We start from the raw sequence: 19,369 nt of genomic DNA, 5'->3' as shown, positions 1-19,369 counted from the left end.
CTTAAAGGGGAGGACAGTGAAGGTGATGACTTCCCAAAGGGCTGGAGCATGGTGACGTGGTATATATGTGATGACACTGCTCTCAGACACAAGGAAACCAGAAATTCCCACCTTTATTTCACCTTAGTCATTCCATGAAGTGCCTCGCACACAAATAAACTGGGAATTACAGTGGTGGACAAGGGGAAGCAGAGTCCTGGAACCCACTGCCTGGTTTTAGTGCTCCCTCCTACCCCCATTAAGTGTTTATAACTCTGATTTACTATTTCAGTGCTCCCTCCTCTCCCCATGACGTGTTTAACCAGTTGGTCCTGCCTGAAGACACTCAGTTCTTTAACACCTTCGCTGCCGATGAATTCTGCTGATTTTTCTTGGAAAGAACTAGATTCGCACTACCAAAAAATGGCTGGGGGCACACTCAGAGCTCTTCCCTCTGTCTGAGTCTCCCAAACCACTCCCTGTCTGACGCCGGGGATTCGCCGCTGTCGTGGTGGATGTTGCTGGCGGCCCTGATGGCTGATTTCATGGCGGTGTCGATCCAGGCGTGGGGCTGGGCCGTGTGTTCCCCGGCAAAGTGGACCCGGCCCTCGTGAGCGAACAGGGCCTGCGAGTAGTCCACAAACTGGTACGGGGTGAAAGCAGCGAAAGCCCCCAGGGAGTGTTGGTCCAGCTGCCACTTCTGGATCACGTACTGGTCGCAGGTGTACTGCAGGTACTCCTTGCTCACCTGGTGGATGTCAGCCAGGTCTTGGAGCACCACATCCAGGCACGTCTCGTCCGTGAGGGGCAGGAAGAACTCGGCATCATCGTTCCAGGTGTAGGAAGCCAGGATGACGCCCACCCCGCTGGAGAAGTTGTGGCTGGGGTAGTAGATGAAGCGGGAGGGGCGGTCGGTGATGGAATACCCTCCGTGGATCCCGTCCTTCTCCCAGAACTTCTCAGAGCACGCCAGGATAATTTTGGAGGCGCTTGCATAGTGGATGGAGCGCAGGGCGTGGGTCTTAGCAGGGGACAGTGGCGGCAGGAACTGGATGTGCCTGGTAGCTTTGGCGCTGGAGGTGACAAGGACGTAATCCGCAGTGATGATCGTCGGGGCCAATGTGTCCGGAGCACGGTAGAACACTCGGACTTTGTTGCCCTTGGTCATGATCTTCTCCACGGTGCAGTTGAACTGGACGATATTGGGCAGCGCCTTGTGGAAGGCTCTGGGCAGTTGGTCAAACCCTCCAGTGATTTCATCAAAGCTGGAAGGGAGGAGAAGTGGGAGATGTGGGAAGAATGCCAGGGTTTAGGGAGCATAAAAACCTGAGCTCTTCTGGAGATGCCAGTGGAGCTTGGAGGCCCCATCGAACTGCGAGTGGTTCCCATTTGGAATCACTCTTGACGTTTCCCGTTGTGGGAACAGGGTTGGGCTGAAGGGACAGCACTCACCTCTCTTTGTCGAAGATGTCGAAGTCCCACAGTGAGGCGAGGAAGGACAGGTAAAACCCTGAGTCCTCATTCAGCAAGTCACCGATCATCTCAACAGCTCCTCGGCTCAGCCCCCCCACCTTGATCAAATATTCCTGGAGATCCCAGGAGAAGAGAAACAGCCTGAGGTTGTTACCTCAGTTAGGGCTCCATTGGAGCCGTGCTGGACCCTTTCTCAGCATTTTTAAATAGAAGGGATCATTTATTAGGGAAAAGCATCCAAAAGGTGTCAGAGAATGGGACTAGAGTGACATAGACCCTTCTCAAAGCAGGGAGAGCAGGTTAATTATCAAGAGTTGGGATTAAATTTACCCTTGAGCCCCAGCCCGTTACCTTGGTGGAGAAGGAGTCATGTTGAGCCAGATACTTCCTGCAATCCGTGGTCTGGAATGTCTTAAAAGCCTGGAGAAGAAACATTGATATGTTCAAAGGAAAAAGATCCATTTCCCAAAGTGCTGCCCGAAATTCTCTCAGGAGTTCAAGGTTTGGTAACCCCTGGAGCTTCTGGACATCAAGTTTCAGGCGGCTCTGCCTTGGTGTGGAATTTTCTGCTCATCCAAGTCCTGGTGGACCCATTCCAAAGGATTTCTTGTAGACAAAGAGGGGTTTTGCAACCACCTGCCCTTGTTTCTGAATGAGCCTCTCTACTTTTCACTCCATAAGGACCCTACTCTTCCCCAGCTCAGGGCTGAGTCTTCCCCAGTTCATGGCCAAGTCTTCTCCAACTCCTGTCCAAGTGCTCCCCAACTCATCGTTCAGGTGAGGGGACACCACGGGAAAATCTTGTACCTTGTTCAGTACCTCCCGGTAGAGTTGGACAGCGCTCTTGCCCCTCTCCGATGGCTTCACTGTGTAATTCAGGATGTCGGGGTTCCTGTTTACCTCCTCCGCCCTGACCCGAGCACCCTTCAGGAAGTACCAGGTGTTGTTGTCCCTCTGGATGAAGGGGTTCAGCTTCAGGTCGAACTGGCGGATGAATTCACGGACGATCCTGGAAAAAGGGCAGAGTGACGGTGCCAGGAGCCAACAACCAAGCCCCCACTTCTGCCACCAAAGCATTTTGTCCCCTTGGCATGGATGCTGAACCCCAGGGGAGCAATGGGGACGAATTGGTCCCCAGATTGCTCAGGTGCCTTGGGCCAGTCCCTCACCTGACCATGGGGCTGGACACGCTCTCACCTGTGCTTGCCTGGCAGGCGCATGGGCCCCAGCTCCACGTACCAGTCCTGTCCCTCAGGGCGGTACGTCCGGATCCGCCCCCCGACCCGGCTGCTCGTTTCCAGTATGGTAACCTAAAAAATGTGGGTGGAGATCAGAAGCATTTGGGAAATGGCTTCTTTGACGTGAAACGCCCTGCAAAAGAAGGTCCAGAGGGTGGGACAGGTCCCCTTCAGATGGCAAATGAAGCACCTGTAGATTCAAACCCTCCTCTGTTGGCCAAGACACCTCTGCCTATGGGGCAGTTTCTCATTTCCCAACTCCTGGGTCACATTTGGACACCAGCTCTGGTGAGAAGGTTCTCGAGGTGGTTCAGGATTCAAAAGGGCTTTGAAAGCAGCACCAATCTGTCCCTCTATGCCTTGGAAACCCTCTTTGAGACCCACAGGTGCCGTGGGATGGTTTGGAAACCCCTGGGATTTCTGCTGCCCTAAATACAGAATGTGAAGGGCTCATTTGATTCTCAGGAACCAATGTCGGGTGAAAAATCGCCTTCCCTTCCTTCTCCCACCATTGTGGTTGACCAACTTAATTTCCTTTTCCCTCTCCAGCCTGGAAGACCTTTAGAGGAGGGAAACAAGCCCAGCAGAGCCTTGTGGAATTCCTACCGTGTGCCCAGCCTCCTGGAGTAGCTTGGCTGCCGTCAGCCCGCCAATCCCCGCACCCACCACGACCACGTGCGCCGGGTGAGCTGCGGGCTCCAGCCCATTCCGGACAATCTCCAGCAGCTCCTCATAGTCCTGATCATGGAGACAATACTCGGGAAAGCATGGAAACTGCTTGGCGCTCAGGACACCCGCGAGCAGGAGGATTTGGAAGAGGACTGGGGAGGGAAGAAGAGAAGAGAAGGGAATAATGGCCTTGGCACTCAAGGTCGTTCCTGATGGCACAGACTGGCTCCAAGGACATTGGTATCCAAGACCTAAAAAGAGGAACTGGGGTGGTTGTGAAATCCCTGGCATCAGCAGGTCCGTCATGAAAGGTGTCAAGAGATGTCGGTGATGGTGATTCATCTTTTTAAGAGAAATCAACCCATAGATGATTTTTTATTTCTCCATATTCATGTTCTGCTTGTACAGCTGCTGTGGTGAGCTCTCAAAATGACTCTGACCTCCTTAGAATAAGCTCCAAAGCTTCCAAGAACGGTAATTAGTGTCACTCGTGCAAAGAATTGAGGCACCTTGTTGTCCCAAGTGACCTTTCCCATACCTGGATAATTCGAGAAGTTTTTATGTGAAAGGTGGAGGGAAGAGACAGGATTGGACAGATGGATCTGATGAAGACTTGCACAGGCAGGAGAGATGGAGATAAAATTTCACAGAAAGATGGACGGATTAGAGGGATGAAGAGAGATGGGATTTATCTTCTTTAAAATTCCCTAATTAAAAATTCTCTACTTAATTTTAGAGAAGAGAATTTTACTCTGCTTTAAAATTTCCTCCTCTAAAATTCCCTTCTTTAATATTCCCTCCTTTAAAATTCTCCCCTTTAAAATCCCCTCCTTTTAAAACTCCCTCCCAGTTTAAATTTCTCTCATTTAAAATTATTGTGTCTTTGAGATGCCCACAGGGAGCAGCAAACAGACCCAAACCGACCATTTCCACCAGAACAGACACAACATTGTTTAACATTTTCACAGTGAAAGAACATTTGGGCTGAGCACCACACTCTGCCCCACCCCCCCCCGCCCCCCCCTCGGGATTTTCCTAGTTTTGGTTTCTGTTCTTCAGAACAACTAAAGAGCAAATTTAATTTTCTTTTCCTTCTCCCAAGTGCTGCTATTTTTCTTCCAGGGAAAAACAAAAAGCTTTGGAAACCCCACTTTGGGTAATTCTCACTGCTGGAAAATGCCTGGGAATTGTGGGTTTTTTTCCTAGAGCAGCCCCAGATCTGTCACATATCTCGGGTGGATCTGCCGGGAATCCACCTTGGAGCTTTATCATCCAACACCTGAGGCAGGTGTTTCCACAGCCCCTTGAGCTGATTCAGATACTAATCACGAGTGTAAAAAATATTTAGGAAGAATCTGCTCCAGTTGTCCTGTTAACAGTGGGATATGGTTGGATTGATGTGCCCTGGTCACAGAATCATCATGGCTGGATTGGAAAAAAACAGTGGACCATTTGGGAGATCCTGTTTGGAGATCAGAGCAAATACCCTGGGACCAGCTCTTGGAGGTGTCTGCTGAATCTCCATCTTCCATCAGGTGTTTTTGGGGAAGATGTGGAGAAACCACCAACCTGGAGCATGGAGGCATCCTCCAGGATGGCCCTCAGAGACTCCAAGCTCGTGCCTGTGTTTCCTGAAAAACCAGGATAATCCCATGCCCCAGATCTGAAGGGAGGTCTCCCCCTGCCCACAGTGTCCGGAGGTCCAGGTGACCATGGAACAGTCCAGCTGGAAAAAGGGAGGTTTGTGGCTGTGCTCTTGGGACGTGGCCCAGAGATGGAACCAGATGGAACCAGATGGAACCAAAACACCAAACCCAGGCACTGAAGATGAAAGAAAACTGGGAAAAAACCACAGAAAGCTCAGGATTGAGGGGAGGAGTCACTCACCAATCCCAGTCATCGTGCCAGGAGGAAGATGAATCCTCTGCTGAGATTGGAATTCATTTTATACCCTGGCTTAGGGGAAGAAAAAAAAGCAAGCTTGTGCTTCCAGAAAAACCTCTGCCAATCAGTGCAACACGGAAGGGAGTGAAGTGGGATTTGTCATGAGAAGGGGAACCAGCAATTGAGCAGAGCCAGTTCCTCTGCCGGGTTTCTTTCCCCTTTATTCACCGGCATAAAGCCACCAGTCCACGGCATGTTTCGGGATGTGCCACGTTTACCCCAGTACAGTGACCGCACCCTGCTCCACCAAAGGCAGAGATTTCCCAGAAGGGAACAATCATCTGTGTTTTTTTTTCCAGTATTGCACAAAGCCCGCTGAAATCTGAGTAACCATCATGGGGCTCCTTCTGAACCCAGGGAAGACCTCGAGCTGGCATCCAATATATTATTTCAGGGATGAAAACGAGCATTTCCAGGGAAAATTAATCTACTTGGGTGTTGCACAATTTTGGCTTGATCTTGTCTCCATTAGAATAGAGGGGACGAAGAATTGTTTAGGTGGGAAGGAGACCTTAAAGATCATCCAGAACATCACTGAAATGGCAAAAACTGGGTGTTTTTCTAGAACTGAGACCAGCATTTTTCCAGAATGGAGACCTTGGACTTGCCAAAGCACCGTAAACCCATCTGAGGAACCATCCCTTGGTTCTTGGATCAAGAGCTCAAGTCTCCTTTTTGGAGACAATGCCCTCATCAGGCTTTGTCCTGTTCAATCTCCACAAAACCGTGGGATTTCATTAAATATGATCATAAAATACCTCAGGATAGAGGAACATTCTGTCCAACTGTCAAAGTTTAGGTAGAATTTTGGAGATTGGTGTCAAGGGTCTTTGCAGATTGCATTTATGGGATCTCCTGGTTTAGCTGGAATTGTGACATGGAAACTGGGGGGTTCTGGTGCTGTGTTCAAGGGATCTCCTCGGGAGAAGCCACAATGTGGGTTTTGCCCAGAATTTTGCTTTTTGGTGGAGTGTGGGGGTGTTTTTATGGTTCCTGCAGGATTCCCAATACCACGTTCCAGGCTGTGCTGGTTTGAAAGTAAACCAGCAGGGGAAATTAACCCCAAACAAATACCTTGTGAGAGATTTTAAGTCGTAGTTACAACTTAATAGCAAAATTACAATAAATGCAATGAATACAGAAAACTGGCTTAAAACCACAGAGTACAAACTGGCCCCTGTGAGTCGGGGTGGTGGTCACAGTCTGATTAAGCAGTAGTTTCAGTGCTGTCGAAGTGATGGTTGCAGTCTTAGCCGGTGGCCCTGTGGAAGTTCTGGCCCTCCTCTGGATCCGTCCAGTGGTGGTGGCCTCCCAAGTACCTAGACCTCGAGATTATATGTGATCAGATCCAGGTGGTACATCCAGGGTGGGGAGTTTCACAATGGAATGATGCAATCCTACGAGTCATAGGATATTTTTGGGGCCCTTGATGGTTTTTGAGTTCATGATGGCCCATTAGCAGGGACAACCCCTTCTGAATGGGTGTCACTGTGCTGTCTTGGTTAAAATTGGGTGACAAACACCTGTGGAAAGCTTCCTTCTAAGAAAAACTGAAGGATTGAAAGGTTTTCCTTTTTTTTTTTTTTTTTTTTTTTTTTTTTTTTGTCTTGGAGCACATCCCCATTTAAGAAAATCCACCAGTTGGATTGAAAAAAGGTAAAAGTGTCATTTTTTTGGAAAAAAAACCCCTCTTGGTTCGGGTCTGGTTTTATGTTTCGTGATTTGTGGTTCGCTGGTTGTTCCCCTGTGGTGTGTCGATGCTGAACTTCCAAAACCACACATTTTCTCTATCTGGAATAAAAAATTATGAAGAATTTGGGAATTGCATAATGGAACTGGCATGGACACATATTCCCAGGAACAGCAGAGAGTTTGGAGTGAGGGCAGCTGGTTTCACATTGTCCTGGTAAGACCTGGATTAATGCATGTCCCAACAAGTTGCTTTGCCATCAGCCTCGATGATGGGGATTTATTTTCTGGGCACCAGCAATCCACCAGTTGCAAAAGTTGTCCCTCCCATCTTCCTGCTTTCTTGATCTGTTGATTCCCTGAAGATTACGGGAAGATGAGTTTCCGCCTGCCTCCAGTTGCATCACAAGGTTCGGAGAGGGATGGCGGGAGGGACGGAAATCCCAGGGAATCTGAGGGCGGGAGAAGGGATGGTGATTTCCTTCCAAATGGTTGTTTTCTGGTTTTAAGGTTGACTTTTCTTAATGGAAGGAGTGGGAAAAAAGTGGGATTTCATTCCACATGTTGTGTGGGACATCATGCATGTGTTGGAGAGCACTTGGAATGGGGGAGGGTGTCCACCTCGGAGCGTTTCCCTGTGATGAAAAAGGACCGCATATGTAAAGCACAGGGAGGGAAAAACCCGTGTGGATTTATTAACAAGGTAATTAGCCTTAATGAGTATCTGGGCCGGCAGGCACAGGTTGGAGAAGTGTGGGCAGGTCCTGTTGAGGAAAGATGCCCTTTCAAAACATTTTCTTGTCCTTCACTTCCTGCTCGCCCAGAGGATTCCCGGGATACACCTGTTGCACGTACTCGTGCGACTCCAAGGCAAAACTTTTGGGATTGGGGGCATAATTCAAGAAATGAATGCACCGGGGAGGAAGTTCTTGGATGAAAGTGTTCAAAATTGGGGTTCTCCTCATGGGAAGGACATGGAGCTGATGGAGTTCCCGGAGAACTGAAGGTTCCTTATTGGGGTGATCTTACTGGGGCTTCCAGTGTTTGAAGGGAGTGGATACGACAGGGACAAATTTTTATCAGGGCTAGGGAAAGAAAAAAAGACAGAAAATTATATTAAAAAATTAGTTTTTAGGAAAAGTGGGTGTCAAAAGTAGGATTTGAGCCCACACCTCCATTTGGAAACCAGAATTCCCACAGCAGGGAAAGCAGGGCCTTGAGTCTGGTGCCTTATACCACTCATCCACCCTGACACTGCCAGAGACCTACATTACCCTCCTCATCCTCGAGGTTCATCTTCCCAGCACTTGGGCTTTCCTGCTTCCTTTGCAGGCCCCCCTTCCCAATTTCATTTAGTTTTCCCAGGAATAAACCTCTTCCCAAGCTGTTTTCTACTCCAAAGTAGTGTGGGGTGATGGGAAGAGCAATTCTGGAGCTGCTGGCCCCTGCAATTGCTCCCTGGTGGCTGCTGGAGCCCTTTGGGGACCCTGAGGATCTGGGGTTTCCTCCTGCCTCAGCCTGTGGGTTTAGGGGTGCTTATCCCACCACTTTTATTCCTGGGGCTCTTATAAGCAGCTCACCTGGAGTTTTGAGGGGAAAAAACCCACCTGTTTTCACCAGGAAAACACCATCAGGGCTACTTTTCCCGGTGAAAACCACGAATTTCTTCCTGCCCGCTGGCGATGGGGAACCAGCAGCATTCCCTCTCTCACCTGGGGGGGAATCCCAGCGAGCCCTTTCCACATTCCCAACACTCGGTCCATCCCTGCTCCTGTTATCTCAACCTCCCTGGCCGAGCTTCCAGCAGGGTCCTCAAACCCTCTGGGTCCCAACTGGGGGGACAGGGCGGGTGGCAGGGCAGAAGCGTGGGGAAGAGGGGGGGAGGAAGAGGCGGGGAAGGAGAGGGCGGGGGGGCGATCCCTTGTGTTCCCACGGTTCCAAAGGGTCTGTGGGAGGTACGGGGACGGGTCTGCGACTGGGTTACCTCTAGAGGGCTCTGGGTAAGCGGAGCTGGTTCTTGGCTTCTCCTCGATCTCCCGGATACCGGCTCGGGCTTCCGGAGCGGAGCCATGCTCGGCATCGCCTCCATTGTGTCGTGCTGTGGGAGGCTTTGTGGTCCTGGGAGTGCAATGGGGCGTCTGGGCATCGCCCCTTCCCTTCAGTCTCAGCGTGGGAAGGGAGGACACTTCTCCTAAGGAAAAGCCCTGTGGAAGCAGCTCCAGGCTCGGCCGGCAGGTAACGGGGCGAAAGAGGAGCAGGGATGTGGTTCGGCTCCCAGCGGGGCTAGAGACGGCAGGGGGTATGTTCCCGGGAGCAGCAGCTCCTCTGGGGAGAGGACAAGGGATAGGCAGGATGGAGAGGAAGCCCTGGGCTCCACAGGGATGGGGATCCTCCTAGGATACAGCCCCCAGGGCCCCATCGCTGATTCCCGGTGGGATGGGGAGTGGGGGAACCGGGAGGCTGGGATTGCTGTAGGATGGGGTCTGCCAGAAAGGAGGGGGGAAAAGCAGGGACCCTCCTGCCCCGCTGCTCCCGCGTTGCGCCGGGGACGCTCAGGATTAGTCCCGGATTGAGGGACTGTGAAAACCCGATATTCCTCGAAGTGACCACAGGAAAAGCATCAAATCCCGAGCAGGAAGCGCTGTGGGGGGGAATTCCTTGATTTCAAGGGATTTCTCCTCCCTGCAGGGGATTTTGGGGAGCCCCGAGGGAGGAGTCTGCATTGTCCCGGTGCTCCCTCCTGCCATGGAGCCGTGGGTACTGCTGGATCCGCGGCAGAAGGCCCTGTACCGCGACGTGATGCACGAGAGCTATGAGACCCTCATGTCCCTGGGTAAGGACACCCCAAAAATCTCTCTTTCCCTGTTGTATATTCCCCTATCCTTTCCTTGCTTCAAGCAAAGCAGTTTGGGAAGAGGGGCGGAGAGATGCGGGCAAATTCCAGGGGGATTTCCTCAAACCCCAGCCCTCTCCTTATTTTTTTTTCTGCAGGAAGATGTTACTGATCTCTCCTAATTTAAACTGAAAACTCTGGCACTGGAGTGCCCTTGACATCTCCACATTCCCAGTTCAAACTGGGATCAGGTCCCTGTTGTATTTCTCTTCCTGCTCTCTAGGAGAACAAGATTTTTAAGGGGAATCCTGTTGCTGCTCTGTTGTTTTAAATCCTACTCCTCACACTTTCACCTTTTCCTGCTTCTCCCCTTTCCCAGCAGCTCAGGGGCTGGTGAGTGAAAAAGCAGCAGAGAACGGAGCATCAGAGAGCAGTGCCGGGCTCGGACCGCACTCATCCCACAGCCTGGAGCGGGAGAAGTCCCTCGGCTCCAACAGGCGCAAAGCGAAGCGCCCGGACAAAGCCGTGCCTCCCGGGACCCCCAAATCCACCGCGCTCCCCAAACTCAGCTGTGTCAAACCCCTGCGCGGCAAAGGACCGGCCCGGGAGCGGCCATTTGGCTGCACCGACTGTGGGAAGAGCTTCCCGTGGGCATCGCACCTGGAGCGGCACCGGCGCGTCCACACAGGCGAGCGGCCCTTTGGCTGCCCTGAGTGTGGTGAGACCTACAGCCAGAGCTCGCACCTGCTGCAACACCGCCGCACCCACGCCAGTGACCGCCCGCACAAGTGCGGTGACTGTGGGAAGCGCTTTGCCATTGCAGCCGAGCTGGCGGCCCATGGCCGTGGCCATGCCGCCAACAAACCCCACAAGTGTGGGGACTGCGGAAAGGGCTTCGTGTGGGCATCACACCTGGAGCGGCACCGCCGTGTCCACACTGGCGAGAAGCCATTTGAGTGCACCGAGTGCGGCGAGGCTTTCAGCCAGGGCTCACACCTTGCCAAGCACCGCCGCAGCCATACGGGCGAGCGGCCGCACCGCTGCCCGGCCTGCGGGAAGACCTTCTGCCAGAGCTCCGACCTGGCGCGGCACCGCCGCACGCACCTGGGCAGGAAGCCACTGCGCTGCGGGGACTGTGGGAAGCTGTTCCGGGCGGGGCCGGCACTGGCGCGGCACCAGCGGTGCCACCGCCGGGAGCATTCGCACTGCTGCGCTGACTGCGGGAAGGGCTTTGTGTGGGCATCCCACCTGGAGCGGCACCGACGCGTCCACACGGGCGAGCGGCCCTTCCCCTGCAGCAGCTGTGGCGAGCGCTTCACCCAGAAGGCGCATCTGCTGCAGCACCGCAAGACCCACTCGCCGGAGCGGCCCTACAAGTGCGATGACTGTGGGAAGCGCTTTGGGGAAGCCCCCCCGTTCCTGGAGCATCAGCGCGGCCACGCCAAGCACAAGAGCTACACCTGCGGCGACTGTGGGAAGGGCTTTGCCTGGGCGTCCCACCTGGAGCGGCACCGCCGTGTTCACACCGGCGAGAAGCCCTTCGAGTGCCCCGAGTGCGGCGAGGCTTTCAGCCAGGGCTCGCACCTCGCCAAGCACCGCCGTAGCCACCTCCCCAAGGCCGTGGGGCCGTCGCCCCTTGCCAGGACACGGCTCGGGGGGGACACGCCTGGAGCTCACAGCGGTGAGGAGCCCTAAGGACTAAGACCCACCTCGGTGTGAGGGATGTGGAGAGACAGCCGAGGGAAAACTTGTCTTGGGGACAAGCCAAAGGACACCAAGTGACACTTGAAGGGCACTGGGGTGGGTGACAGGGGTGCTCTGTCATGGCACAGGGTGGGATTTATCTGCCCTGGTGTCTCCCCACAGCAGTGGGTGAACATTGCACCCACTGCAGTCCAGACCCCAGAAAAGGGACAACCTGGGGGAGAAGGAGCCTATTCCCGAAGGAAATGGCGCTTGGCTCCATCAGGGAAGGGTGGGGGAACCCGGGCTGGTTCTGATGTGAAAATCCAGTGGTGGTGTGCCTACTTCGTGCTGCCAGCCGGTGGGAGAAGGGGATGGAGGGGGCAAGATGCTCAGGATGAGCAGGAGGTGCTGGCACAGGGCAGGAATAAACTGGGAGTCCCATACCTCATGGACACCTGTGTCTCCTTGTGCTCCAACCCTGTGCTCTGATGCTTTCCCTTCTCCAGGTAGGAAAGCCCGTGAGCACCTTCTTCTTCCCCAGAGACAAAAACCACGTGGACACACACGGAGGGGTTTTGCTTTTTGGCTCAACTACCTTCTACTTTATTAACTGTCACTCCAAGCCCAGGAAACCTGGCCTGGCTTCTCCAGCATTCCCACCTTAATGCATCCCAACCTGTCCTTGGTGCATCCCCGGCAGAGTCTGGGGAGGTTCCAGCAGTGCTGGTGATGGGTACAGGTCCCCAGGGTTCTTTTCTGAGCTGTTTGCCCCCAGAAATCCCCAAGGAAGGGGGTTCCCTGTGTGGTTTCACCCTGCCATGCACCCGAGTTGTGTCCCCCACTTTTACCCCCCTAATAGTAGGGCAGAGGATGAGGAGGGTTATAGGGAAAAGTGTCTCCCCACCACCCCAAATGATCATCTGCCTTTCCCCAAATCCACCCTCAGCCTCCCCCATCCCTCCTCTCCGTCTCCCCCCAAAACCCCTTTGGCAGGCATGGCTGCCCCTCCCTGTGCCCCCTTCCCACTGCTTCACCCCCCATCCCCACCCTGACCCTCATTCTGGGGTATCCTGGGCCCCCAAACCCTTTCCCATCCTGGGGCAGGAGCACAGACCACTCTCCATGGGGTGTCCCCAAAACTAGAGGAGGACTCTGAGCACCCCAGTCCCACCTCAGGAGCTGGTAGGAGGAAGGGACACCCAGGGCTCTGGCAGGGTTGCGGCATCACTTTGCAGGGCGTCCCCCTGCCCAGGCCTCCATGCCCCAGTGAGGGGCAGGAGAGCTTTGACCGCCCAGCCCCTGGGCGCTGCAGAGGAGGAAGGCATGGAATGCTTCTGGAAAGCAGAGCTGGGATCCTCAGGCCACAGCTCAGGGGGTGTGGCTGTCCCCCCTCGTTGTTCACCCTCCCACCATGCGGGTGGCAGCAGGGACAGGGGGCTGCGGGCACCGGCACCATGCAGGCGCTGATGGGCCGCCAGGGCCGTGCCAAGGCTGAAGGCTTTGCCGCAATCAGGGCACACGTGGCGCTTTTCGGGGCCGCGCTGGGCATGGGCACGTTGGTGTCGGTTGCGGTGGGAGCTGCGGCCGAAGCACTTCCCGCAGTGGGCGCAGGAGAAGGGCTTCTCCCCAGTGTGTGTGAGCCGGTGCCGGTCGTAGTGGGAGCTCCAGGAGAAGCCCTTCCCGCAGAGCCCACACTGATACGGCTTCTCGCCGCGATGCAGCCGCCGGTGCCGCTCCAGCCCGGCCGGTGAGCCGAAACCCTTCCCGCACTCGGGGCAGGCGTGGGGTTGGCCGGGCTGAGCGCCATGGGTGCGCAGGTGTGCCACTAGCGTGGAGCTGACGGCGAAGCTCTTGCCACAGTCGCCGCAATGGAAGGGTCGCTCGCCCGTGTGCACCCGCCGGTGCCGCTCCAGGTGGGAGCTCACAGCGAAGCCGCGCCCGCACTCTCCGCAGCGGAATGGCTTCTCCCCAGTGTGCACGCGGCGGTGCCGCTCCAGGTGTGACACCCACCCGAAGCTCTTCCCGCACGCCCCGCACGGGTACGGTTTGGCTGCTTCCTCTGTGGCTGGCGTGGCATTGTCAGTGTTGTTGGACGGCTGTGCGTGGCTGCGCCGGTGCTTGGCCAGGGCTGCGCTGCAGCGGAAGCGGCGTGAGCAGTGCAGGCAGGGGTGCAGCCGCTCGGAGCTGTGCACGTGTCGGTGCTTGAGCAGGCCCGAGCTGTGGCTGAAGTACTTCCCGCATTGCTCGCAGCAGTGGGGCTGTGGCGCAAGGTCAGCGCCGGCGCCAGCCAGCGGGGTCTGCGTGCCCTTGTGCTTAAAGCGCTGTGGGTCTGTCTGGTGGTTGAGGCGCTTCCCGCAGTCGGCACATTTCCGCGGGGCCGGCGGTGGCTCCTCTTCTGCCTCCACACCCTCCTCATCCCCGGCGGCGATGGTGGTGACGTGGGTGCGCATATGGCGGTCGAGGTGGGAGCTCCAGGCGAAGGCCCGCCCACACTCCGTGCACTGGAAGGGCTTCTCCCCGGTGTGAATGCGGCGATGCCGCTCCAGGTGGGAGCTCCAGGCGAAGGCCTTGCCGCACACGCCACACTCGAAGGGCTTCCCGCCCAGGTGGCTCTTCTGGTGCCGGGCCAGCGCTGCAGCGTCAGCAAAGCTGCGGCCGCACTGAGGGCAGCGGTCAGGCCGAGTGGTGCCGGGCACGTGCGTGCGCCGGTGCGTGAGCAGCGAGGAGCTGACGCTGAAGCGGCGCCCGCACTCGGGGCAGCCGTAGGGCCGCTCACCTGTGTGCACACGCCGGTGGATGGTGAGGTCGGAGCGCTGGATGAAGCCCTTCCCGCAGTCAGGACATGTGTGTGGGCGGTCGCCAGTGTGGATTTTCCGGTGCTTCACTAGGGCTGATTTGTGGCTGAAGGTCTTCCCACACTCGCCGCAGGTGTTGGCAGCGTGGTTCTCGCTCCAGCTTGCGGAGAGCTGAGGGTGCTTCTTGTCTGCGTTGGGCTTTTCCTCAGCAGGTTCTTCCTGAGGTGCTTCCTGCCCTGCTCCTGCTCCATGCTCTGTAGGCAAAGACAGCCAGACACAAAGAAAAACCAAGAAACAAAGTCCCCAGTGAATGTGCTGGGTTGGAAACATTCCTTTATTCGACATTCCTTTGTTCAACGCCGAAGGTACTTTGGGATCACTCCACCAAAAGTATCAAAACTTTGAACGATTTACATATTTTAGCAGAAAAAGGAATTAGCACTCATTGCCTCACAAGTTATGTAGTTCTCTTAATTAATTAACATTCTATCTTCAATTAGTTTTTTATTTCTCTCTTCTCACGCCGATTATCCACATTTTCTGCCTTTTTATTACCTTTTTTCCCGGAATGAGCATCTCTGGTTTATGCGATGTGTCTTTGTACTTTATAAATTCTGCATTCCTGGTGTTCAGTTCTCAACAACAAATTTCTCTCCCAGGTTTTGTTAAGTTCCTCCTCCAGGAGGAACTTCCCGGAGAAAGTTCCAGGAGGGTCTCCAGGAGGAAGTGCCTCCTCCAGGTCTGAGAGTAGTGTCCTAAACTTTTAATCTGTTTTTCTAACCCAGAGTTTGCCCATTATCCATTACCTATTTCATGGATTAAATCCCTTCTCAGCATTTTTTCCCACTGCTCCACAGGCTCCTTTTTGAACAGATACAACTTGTTGGGTAATTCTGGGGCTGGGAACAGGGGAAGGTGGTGGGAAAAGGAAGGCGAAGGGGAAAGGAACCCTTCTGCTTTTTATTCCACCTGTTTTAGGGAAGGATGGGCAGCAAAAAACCCCCTCCTGCACGTGCAGGAGCAGAATTGGAGCCTCACCTGCAGCTGGGGTATCCTGGGATATGTGGAGATCCAGGGCTGTCGGTTCCTCCCCGTGGTCCAGGCGGGACAGGAGGTCAGGCTTGGAAATGGGGAATTCTGGAAAACATAATTTTTCATCCCCGGAGCTTGAGTTTGTGGGGAAAACCAGAGTTTTCCCAACTGTAGTAAGAGGGTTTAGTGCTGTCCTCTGCCAGAAAATAATGGAGAAGTTGATTCCCACTGCTCCCCCTGCCTTTCCTCATCTTCCTTGGGGAGCAGCAAGTGGGTGAGGATCCCAATCGTTCATTTATTATTATTCCCAGAGGACAGGTTGGGAAAAGGGGGATTTGTAGGTGCTGCCCTGCCCTGCACCCCTTGCATTCCAACAAGGTGAATCATCCATCCCATCCCCAAATTTTCCACTGGGAAGGGGTGGGCTCCTCACCCAGTGCCATGAGTGTCTCGTAGCTCTCCTGCATCACGTCGCGATACAGCGCTCTCTGTCGTGGGTCCAGCACCACACAGGGCTCCATGGCCGGGCTGTGGGAACCCAGAAGAGAGGATTAAGCACTGAAAATTTAATGGATAATTATTCCCTAATAAGGCAACGGCGTGGCCAAGTTGGATCACGGCGTGGGACAGGTGGTAAACAAACCCCTCCATCCTTCCCCCCACAGTGCTGCAGGAAATTCCAACCTTTTGCCCCTACTGCCTCAGGAATTTTCCTTTTTTCCAAAAATTAATAGGCAGGAAGAAGCAGAAAGGGAGAACAGAAATGCAAAGATTCCTTAAAAAGTAACTGAAAAGGGATAAAACCCCTTCCAGGAAGAACAAGTTTCTGTCATCTGCAGACAAGGCTATGCTGAGAGATCTGGACCCTAAAATTCATTTTCACGCAAATTTTACCCACACAGCTCATTCCCAATGCACCAAACACTGGGTGCTCATCCCCAGAGTCTAGGAATCTCTTCCCAGAGAATCCCGTCACAATCATCCCCAACCCCCCCAGCAATCACTCCTCCTGCCCAAAAACGATAAACCACCCCATTATTTCCCCATTATCCCCTGAGCGTTAGGGGAAAACCTGGAGTTTTGCCAGCTGTAGGAAGAGTCTTTGATGCTTTCCTTTACAAAAATCACGGAAAAGCAAATTCCCATTGCTCCCCCCGTCCTTCCTCATCCTCCTCGGGAAGCAGCGGGTCCATAAGGATCCGAATTATTCGTTTCATTTTTATTAATTTAAATCCTGGAGGACGGGTTGGGAAAAGGGTGGATTTGCAGGTTCTGAGCGACTTACTGATGCTGGGCATAAACGGCCGATTTCCAGCACGGATCCCTCCTGCTATTTTTCCCTTTATTTTTATTTATTTTGGAGCCCCCACCAGCATCTCATCCTGCTTCATTTATTCCTCGGTGTTTTGCCATCCTACTAAAATAAATGGAAATAAAGGGATCGCCACATCCGAAGGAACCCCACCGAGGTGAAAGGACAACGGGGTGGATTTTGGGGTGGGGGGTGGGGAGGTCTTGGGGTTTTTTTTATCATTTTCCCTCTTCCCTGGGACTGGAAGGGGGGGAGGGGGGGGAGGAGGGGAGGGAATCCAGGACCCTGAGGGAAGGATGGAGGATGGAAGGACGGGGATGGGGAAAAACAAGCCATTTTCTGCCTTTTTTTTCCACATCCCAACGCGAATCTCCCTGTTACCTGCAGGTCCGGCTCTCCGGCTCGGGAGGTGCTGTCGGCAAAGGCGCCCGCCCCACCCCCGTCCCTTTACTTTCCAAAAAAAAGCCCCTTTTTCCCCAAAAAAGTGGGGACGCGCACGTGGGGAGCGGATGAGCCCCGTCCCCCCGATATCCTAAACGATAAGAGTTTAAAAAAGGAAGGAAGGAAGGAAGGAAAGAAGGAAGGAAGGAAAGAAGGAAGGAAGGAAGGAAAGAAGGAATTAATAAAAAAAAGGCGGGGGGGGGGGGGGGGGGTTGGGGGGGAAGAGGGAGAAAAGTGCTGTGCACAATGGCCGGGGCCCTCTGGCGGCAAGAGCAGCGGGGCTGGGCGGAAATTTAAAAAAAACCACTTTGCACAGAGAAAAAAATGCTCACTAATGTCCTGGTGGGGTGTTGTTTTCCTCAAAATGTGAAAAAAAAAAAAAAAAGCAGTTTTGGGATTCTCCCGCCTCTCTGTGGGGATGGGGATGAGCCCCAGCGTCACTTTGCTTGTGGGGGCTGCGGAGTGACCCTCTAAATTTACTGGTGCTAAACACATCAAGGATCATTTTGGGACAAAACGCCCTAAATTTGGAGCGGGGGGAGGTACTGGGAGTGTTTTAACCAGTGTGGGCTGAGGGGAAGGGGCTGCGGGGCCACAGGACCCCCCATTGCGGCGGCTGCCGTGACCCTTCGCAGCAGGAAAAGGGGCAGATTTTGAGGGTAAAAAGGGAGTCTTCTGTCAATGGGGGCATGTCGCGACATCAAGGAGCACCCCCTCAAATATACTAAGACACCCCCCCCCCCCCCCCCCCATGAGGAGTTTGGAGCCCAAAACGTCGTTTCCCCGCGGGGCGGGCGTTTTGCGGGCTTTGCCATCCGACAGGGCACGTCGGCGTGGCAACGGCGGTTGGCTGCCCTCACCCAAGATGGTGCCTAAGGCTTCGGGCGGCAGGCGCCATCTTGAGCCGGGCCGCCCGCGCGGCAATGGGGAAGGGGAGGCCGCGGCCATTTTCCCTCACGCCCTACCTGAAGGCGAGGCCGCCATTTCGGAAGAGGGCAGCTCCGCTCTGACCCCAAATTAACCATTTTTAACCCAAATTTCTGCCTTCCCCGACCCTGTGGTAACAAAGTATTTCCTCCCCAAAGCCAATCTCATCACAGACAGTGAGGAAACGTAAAGAAAAGCTGTTGTGTCCTCCATGTGTCTCATGCAGGAGGGATTGTTCCCAGTAGGGATGTTAATCTCTAAATCCCGACTGAAAAGGAGAGGGCTGACGAGTGTGCGCTAGGTGGTTTTGGGGTCGTTTTTGTCCATCTGGAGGTTTTGAGTAATTTTTCCCTGAATTCAGGTTCCTGGAGTGGATCTGTGACACCCCTGGGGACATGGCAGAGAGGCTGATGCTGTGAAAACCACCCCAAAAAAGCTCCACTCTCACCCCCTCACGCCAGGAAGCCCCCAACATCCTATGAAGACCCTGAAAATAACCATAGGGCCCTCTGCAGCCCCCCGCCCCCCCCCTACTGTCAGGGATCTTTCTAAAACCTATAGGGTTTCCCCTCCCAGCAGCCTATACACCTCCGAACAACCCCTCTGCCCCCCCAACCCTACAGCGACCGAAAAAAACATCCTATAGACCCCGGTAAACCCCCTCAATCCTACAGGAATTCCCCAAAGTCATCCTATACAACCTGATACACCCACCCTAATCCTACAGGATTATAAAAAAACCTATAAACCCCGATACACCCCTCCGAATTCCATAGAGATGGACCCGCAAAAATATTCTATAGACCCCGATAGACACCTCACCTGTTCTACTGGGACTGAGACATCCAACCTCCTCCTGCATCCTATAGGGAGCTCCCCTGTCTGAGCAACCGGTAGGGGACCCCTCCCCTCTCCCAGTACCTCACAGACTCCGATACCCCTTCTCAAATCCTATAGGGACCCCCAACTCCCCCACCCCCACAGTGGCCCCCAGGCCCCTCCCATGGGGCCTTATGGGCATCGCCCCCTGCGCTCCACGCGACCCGTGGGGGGGCGGCCGTCGCGGCCTTGTAATCTCCTGCGCAAGCCTAGCCGCACCCCCACTGACCACCACCCCCACTGACCACCCCCACTGACCACCCCCACTGACCACCACCCCCCCCTAACCCCCACCCCCTCGCTCCGCTATTCCACATGGCCACGCCCTTTATGTCCCAGTTATTCCATATGACCACGCCCACCCCCTTCCGCGCAGGGCAAACCGCGCCCCCTTCTCCTCCTGCGCAGGCGCAGCCCCGCACGTTCCCCCCGCGCAGGCGCGGCTCCGCCCCTCGGCCGTCAGTCGGGCGGC

General features: G+C 54.5%; 3 protein-coding genes across 7 annotated transcripts; 1 reads left to right on the top strand and 2 right to left on the bottom strand.

Moving 5' to 3' along the window:
• Window positions 1–93: 93 nt before the first annotated feature.
• Window positions 94–9,095, bottom strand: IL4I1 (interleukin 4 induced 1). The gene is made up of 8 exons (XM_032094325.1): window positions 8,977–9,095; window positions 5,247–8,077; window positions 3,297–3,511; window positions 2,650–2,762; window positions 2,260–2,461; window positions 1,804–1,872; window positions 1,432–1,565; window positions 94–1,244 (listed from the first exon to the last, which is right to left on the bottom strand). Exons 2-8 carry the CDS (start codon window positions 5,257–5,259, stop codon window positions 419–421), a joined length of 1,572 nt encoding a protein of 523 aa, XP_031950216.1. The 5' UTR covers window positions 5,260–8,077; window positions 8,977–9,095; the 3' UTR covers window positions 94–418.
• Window positions 9,002–11,963, top strand: LOC116436909 (zinc finger protein CKR1-like). Its single transcript, XM_032094359.1, has 3 exons — window positions 9,002–9,227; window positions 9,681–9,825; window positions 10,205–11,963. The coding sequence occupies exons 2-3, from the start codon at window positions 9,738–9,740 to the stop codon at window positions 11,518–11,520; spliced, it is 1,404 nt and encodes a 467-aa protein (XP_031950250.1). The 5' UTR covers window positions 9,002–9,227; window positions 9,681–9,737; the 3' UTR covers window positions 11,521–11,963.
• Window positions 11,964–12,548: 585 nt separating this feature from the next.
• Window positions 12,549–18,983, bottom strand: LOC116436880 (zinc finger protein 436-like). Of its 5 annotated transcripts, none has more exons than XM_032094303.1 (5): window positions 18,841–18,983; window positions 16,624–16,755; window positions 15,772–15,866; window positions 15,345–15,443; window positions 12,549–14,560 (listed from the first exon to the last, which is right to left on the bottom strand). In XM_032094303.1, exons 3-5 carry the CDS (start codon window positions 15,857–15,859, stop codon window positions 12,684–12,686), a joined length of 2,064 nt encoding a protein of 687 aa, XP_031950194.1. In that variant the 5' UTR covers window positions 15,860–15,866; window positions 16,624–16,755; window positions 18,841–18,983; the 3' UTR covers window positions 12,549–12,683. The 5 variants fall into 5 exon arrangements, with proteins under 5 accessions (XP_031950194.1, XP_031950192.1, XP_031950193.1 ...); XM_032094301.1 differs by lacking the exon at window positions 18,841–18,983 and adding an exon at window positions 17,032–17,243; XM_032094302.1 differs by lacking the exon at window positions 18,841–18,983 and adding an exon at window positions 17,032–17,243 and having other exon boundaries at window positions 16,624–16,752.
• Between the last annotated feature and the right edge of the window lie 386 nt (window positions 18,984–19,369).

The sequence above is a fragment of the Corvus moneduloides genome, chromosome 31 (genome assembly GCF_009650955.1).
Source record: "Corvus moneduloides isolate bCorMon1 chromosome 31, bCorMon1.pri, whole genome shotgun sequence".
NCBI lineage: Eukaryota > Metazoa > Chordata > Aves > Passeriformes > Corvidae > Corvus > Corvus moneduloides.
This window is presented reverse-complemented; position numbering and strand designations above follow the sequence as displayed.

What these genes read in the sequence shown, in the direction of transcription:
- LOC116436880 (XM_032094303.1), bottom strand. Translation starts at nt 15,859, where the DNA reads ATGGAGCCCTGTGTGGTGCTGGACCCACGACAGAGAGCGCTGTATCGC. An exon ending in CGAGACACTCATGGCACTGG is followed by an intron (nt 15,444 to 15,771) that starts GTGAGGAGCCCA and finishes TATGTTTTCCAG; the next exon opens with AATTCCCCATTTCCAAGCCT. An exon ending in CCAGGATACCCCAGCTGCAG is followed by an intron (nt 14,561 to 15,344) that starts GTGAGGCTCCAA and finishes CTTTGCCTACAG; the next exon opens with AGCATGGAGCAGGAGCAGGG.
- LOC116436909 (XM_032094359.1), top strand. Translation starts at nt 9,738, where the DNA reads ATGGAGCCGTGGGTACTGCTGGATCCGCGGCAGAAGGCCCTGTACCGC. An exon ending in TGAGACCCTCATGTCCCTGG is followed by an intron (nt 9,826 to 10,204) that starts GTAAGGACACCC and finishes CCCCTTTCCCAG; the next exon opens with CAGCTCAGGGGCTGGTGAGT.
- IL4I1 (XM_032094325.1), bottom strand. An exon ending in ATGACTCCTTCTCCACCAAG is followed by an intron (nt 1,566 to 1,803) that starts GTAACGGGCTGG and finishes TGGGATCTCCAG; the next exon opens with GAATATTTGATCAAGGTGGG. An exon ending in GACATCTTCGACAAAGAGAG is followed by an intron (nt 1,245 to 1,431) that starts GTGAGTGCTGTC and finishes CCTCCCTTCCAG; the next exon opens with CTTTGATGAAATCACTGGAG.